The following is a 4428-nucleotide window of genomic DNA, read 5'->3' as shown; positions in this document are numbered from 1 at the left end:
TGCAGGAGCAGATTCAGATCCCAGATCTGCTACGGACTGGCTGTACGATCCTCAGCAAACCACTGGGCTTCCCTGTGGTTTATTAATGACTTGCAAATGGCTCTGACCTAGCTCCCCAAGCACCAAGAGTTAGATGTTAGCAGTGCTCTGAGGGAGTCTAAGGGGTACTTTACTCCCAGAAGAATTTCACAGAGGGTCTGAAGGGCTCTTGGAAACTTCTTGTAGAGAGATTTGCAATTTCTATTCTGGATTCTCTCCTCCTAAAGATTGCTGTGCTTTTTTCTCTCTGGCTGTTGGAGGCAGACACCAGCATGGTTAACCCTGTAAAATGATACTGTGAGAAAGGGTGTTCGTGAGGGGGGCAGCAAAAGTGGCAGGTCATTATGTGCATCTCACCTCCTTTTTTAGTCTGGTGTGAATGTAGAATAGCCCGGTTTAATTAAATCGGATTAGCAAAAGTAAATCCTTTCTGCAAAGACTACTTGGCAGAGGCACACACAAAATCTGGATTGATATTTAGGGAGCTGTTATTAGGTCCTGTTGTTAGGGAGCTTTTGCATTGCTGAGTCTCTTACTTGTGGAAACTTTCTTTAGTACCGGGTCTATGTAGGGGAAACCCCACAATACCACAGACAGAAAGCGGTGGGGAAAGGCTATTTAAACTATACTGCACTCCAGCCTGATTCAGAAACCTGCTGCCAGTAACAGTCTTTCTGCTAAATTTCCAGCACTGAAGCAAGAAATCCATCCTAGAGCTTTATGGGAAGCTTTAATGGGAAATGCCAAAGAGCTGAGATATGCAGACGTAAATGGCAAAAAAGTGGCAATTCTGCAAAGATGCACCTTGGCAAGCAAAGGCTGCTCCTGGTTGTCTTTGGTTTCTATTTCAGGCAGTAGATGCAGTAACGCTCCAGTGCACATTCCCAGAGCTGATACAGTTCTACTCGAAACGTCCATTTTACACAAATGCAATGTTATTTGATAGTATTCACCCTGAAGGGCTAGAAATCCTAGCATGAAAGGAGCAGTCTTAAGGCTCCAGGGTTGACTGGGCTTTTCACTTTGTCACGTTACATACAAAGATAAGCAAATTCAGCCAGTGCCTTACAGCTCCTGGCCAAGAGCATCATTTCAGGAGCCCATCCCATACCTCCATGGGCCGTTTCACACAGAGGGGTGCAGCCAGCAGCGAGGTGCTTTGGGACCCATCTCCCATCAGGCGCCTGCGTACGTGGGGAGAAGCTGCAGTTCTTGAGGAGTTAACGGGTGGCCTTGCATCTGGGATCCAAGATGGGGAATCAGCCCCTTCATGCATGGACTTATTCAGCTGTTTTTTCTGGCACCAGGCATTTCATCATGAGTCAGCCTCATTGAAACACTCGTAATGAAAACAGACAGGTAATTTAATCATGGAAAGTTCCTACAAAGAGATGCAATGTCTTCTAATGGGAGCCTGCTGGGGGGAACTGGAAGGGAATCCAGATGTATCTTAGCTCTGGTACAGGCTGGGTAAAATACCTAATACAAACTTTAGTACAATAGGTATGTTGGAGCTTCACATCGTATTAGATCCTCGAATGGCTCGTACACTTACCGCCACGGGTGCTACACTGCAACATATACGTGACACAATATGGTATTTTGCTAATCTCTTAAGATAATGCAGAGCTTATGCCTGCAGTCTGTGTTGTGAGGATATTAGACACATAAATCTGCGCAGTGCCTTTGAAGGGCTGCAGTTCCCTGAATGGAGCAGCATTCTGCTCCGTCACGTGGGGTGTTTTGCTGGCCCAGCGTCCTCTGAGCCAGGGATGATATTTGGATTTGTGGATTATGTTGTTTAGGCACTTTTCAAGCCATATTTGTAAACATACATCAAGAGTGATGGACGAAAGCGCTGTATCTGTCCCAGACGACTTCCCCAATTCGCGTCCAAGTGTGCAAGCCTGCGATCTGTCCTTCCAGTCTCCGCGGTCTCTCAGGTGGTCTCTGATCCTGGACACCCCTGGTTTCCATTGCACCGATGTGCTGCTCCCCTTACCCGCCTGCTCCCTGTTACACCGCGCTCCCACCCATTCCGACCTGCACCGCTTCCCTCCGTGTCTTCCTCCTAAACCCTTCCCGTGTCCCATCATCGTGTCGTGAGAGAAGAAAACCTGGTAGCATTAGGGGGCCGTAAAGAAACACGACCGCCAGCAGCCCAGCCCCGTCCCACTCCTCCCCTCTCCTGCGTGGCTGTGCCTGCAGCCTGGGCGCGGGGGTGAACCCAGACTTGCAGCTTGGTACCACGGCGCTGTTCTAGCGATGGGTCAGTAGTGGTTTGGCGCTGGAAGGGCACCCGTAAGTTAGGCAGAGGAATTATTTCTCTCTCCAAACATTCAACAAGAAGCTTCCTGCTGTGGAGATGATCCCTTTCTTCTTCCGTGTTCACAGGAATCATCATTCTTCTCTGACATCATCATTTGTTGTCATGGAAACCAAACCCTCAGGAAGAGATGCAGTGGAGCATCCTGGTGTCAGTGGGTGCTTCTTGGGCACTGTGCTCTGGACGCGGGGCTGGGGGATACCCGGGTGGGTGTAACACACACCACAGCGTGCGGGACGGGAGAGCAGCCGGCTCTGCTCTCCTCTTGCCCTGTGGTCTCTGAGCAGCGTGGAGCCATCTCACCTCGACAGGCTCGCTGAGAGACCCCAGGCTGCTCCTGCCTGTGGGGGAGGCAGGAGGGTGCAGGCAGCCCCCAGTACCCTGTGCAGGGCTCCGGCTGTGTCCCAAGACACCCGTGCCGGGCACAGCTCCAAGCACTTGTCCAGATTGGAGGAGCCATCACGCACGTGGTGCTTTCTCCAGCCCAGAGCCACAATTCCCAGTTGGAATTGGCCTGCACAAGGCTTGTCCAGTGGTATCTCTCTTTATTAGCCCTGTCTGACCTCATTACTAGAAAGAAGCTCAATTTAACGAGCTGCTGGTGCCCCGAGGGAACTCTGAAAAACAGTTGTTTTTCACAAAGGCTGCTGATCCTTCATGTCCGGCGTTTCCATTCCCGTTTGACCATTAATCAGGTGTTTGCATGGAAGCGGCTGTGCGTCCCTGACAGCCCAGTGTCCCTGCTATTTATTCCTCAGGTGATTTTGCAGCCTTGTCCCTATGTCCGTGGCGCAGGCTGGTGCCAGAGATGGCAGTGGTGCATGTGCAGGTGGTGGCTCCAGAGGCAGCGCTGGGTTGTTTGGGTTTGCAACACCCAGCAAGGCACTGGTCTCATACTGGTCTCAACCTGCCTGTAGTTCTCAGTATTTCATGAAGGCAGTGAAGCATCCTGATCTGCACAGGTGTAACTAAAGCAGGATTTGACCTTCTGCCCTTTTTTTGGATTTTCCTTTCTGAAAGTTCAGGGCTTTTGAGCCAGGCTTGGGCTGCCTGCTTAATCCTGCCAGAGGCTCCCTGCATTTGGCCATGGGTGTTAAACCAGACCCCTCAGATTCACACCTGGTGTTCTTTCATGTCACTAAAAACTCAGAAGGTAAGGAGAAAAGAGAGAAATCCAGAAAATAAATGTGGGTGTGTACCCAACATGTCTTTACATGGCAGGAGGCATCAGGGCTCTTTCTAAGAAGAGGATTTATCTGGAAGAGGGTGCAGGGAAGCATCTCTCCTCTCTAAGGGTGAGATATCCTTGTATTTCCAGCTGGGCTGGCACATTTCTCAGATAAACCTTAAGATGCTTAACAACCTGCTCTCTTACCTCCTGGCGACGTGAACCAGAAAAAATAGACATCCCTCTCTGCTGCTCCGTCCTGCCTCTTCTGAAGGCTTAAACTTGTCCAAAGCCGGTTCTTCGTGCCTCTTCCTCTGTACCGCAGCCAGGCAGGGAGTAACTGAGCAACGAAACGGGATGCGGCAAGACAGCTCGGCATGCGGCTGCAGCAGATGGCATCTTTGCGATAAGAGATTTTTCCAGGGACAGGCAGTCCCCTGTGCATCCCTCTCCTCGCAGGGCAGCGTGCACGTGCTGCACACACCCCACGTGCAGAGCGCATTCCTGGCCCCGTCTAACAGCATCGCTGTCGCTGTGAGCCACGGGGCCGGCTGCGGCTCCACCGAGCCCTTGGCTCGCCTGACGGCTCTGTCTCCCTGCCTGACGGTTGCCAGTGTTTTCAGCTATCTAGACACCATGTTGCAATCAAATGGCTATTCAAATATGCAAATCCTGGTAGGAAAGGCAATGTAAATTGTTTGTTTATCCTCCTCCCTTCCCCTTGCACAGTCCCCAAGGCCATAAATTATTAACTTTTGGAAGAGATGGCATATCCTCAATAGCAGTCGCTCCTGGCAGGAATGGGATTTGTCACAGCTTGGGCAGGTTTTCCTGCAGGAGCAGGGAGTTGTCTTTTGGTGGGGTGGATGGATACTGAGAGCCCATCAAACCGAAC

General features: G+C 50.8%; 1 protein-coding gene across 1 annotated transcript in view; it reads left to right on the top strand.

Annotated features, from left to right (window-relative positions):
- The first annotated feature begins 759 nt into the window (after positions 1–759).
- Positions 760–4428, top strand: part of LOC104074512 (plexin-A2-like) — an 86361-nt gene continuing 82692 nt past the window's right edge. Inside the window, exon 1 of the mRNA XM_009574656.1 lies at positions 760–789. Coding sequence (XP_009572951.1) covers positions 760–789 — 30 coding nt within the window. The remainder of the gene's footprint in view (positions 790–4428) is intronic.

This window comes from Fulmarus glacialis, unplaced genomic scaffold, assembly GCF_000690835.1.
Source record: "Fulmarus glacialis isolate BGI_N327 unplaced genomic scaffold, ASM69083v1 scaffold7043, whole genome shotgun sequence".
Lineage (NCBI taxonomy): Eukaryota > Metazoa > Chordata > Aves > Procellariiformes > Procellariidae > Fulmarus > Fulmarus glacialis.
The sequence above is the reverse complement of the archived record's forward strand: the minus strand, read 5'-3'. Positions and strand labels throughout refer to the sequence as shown.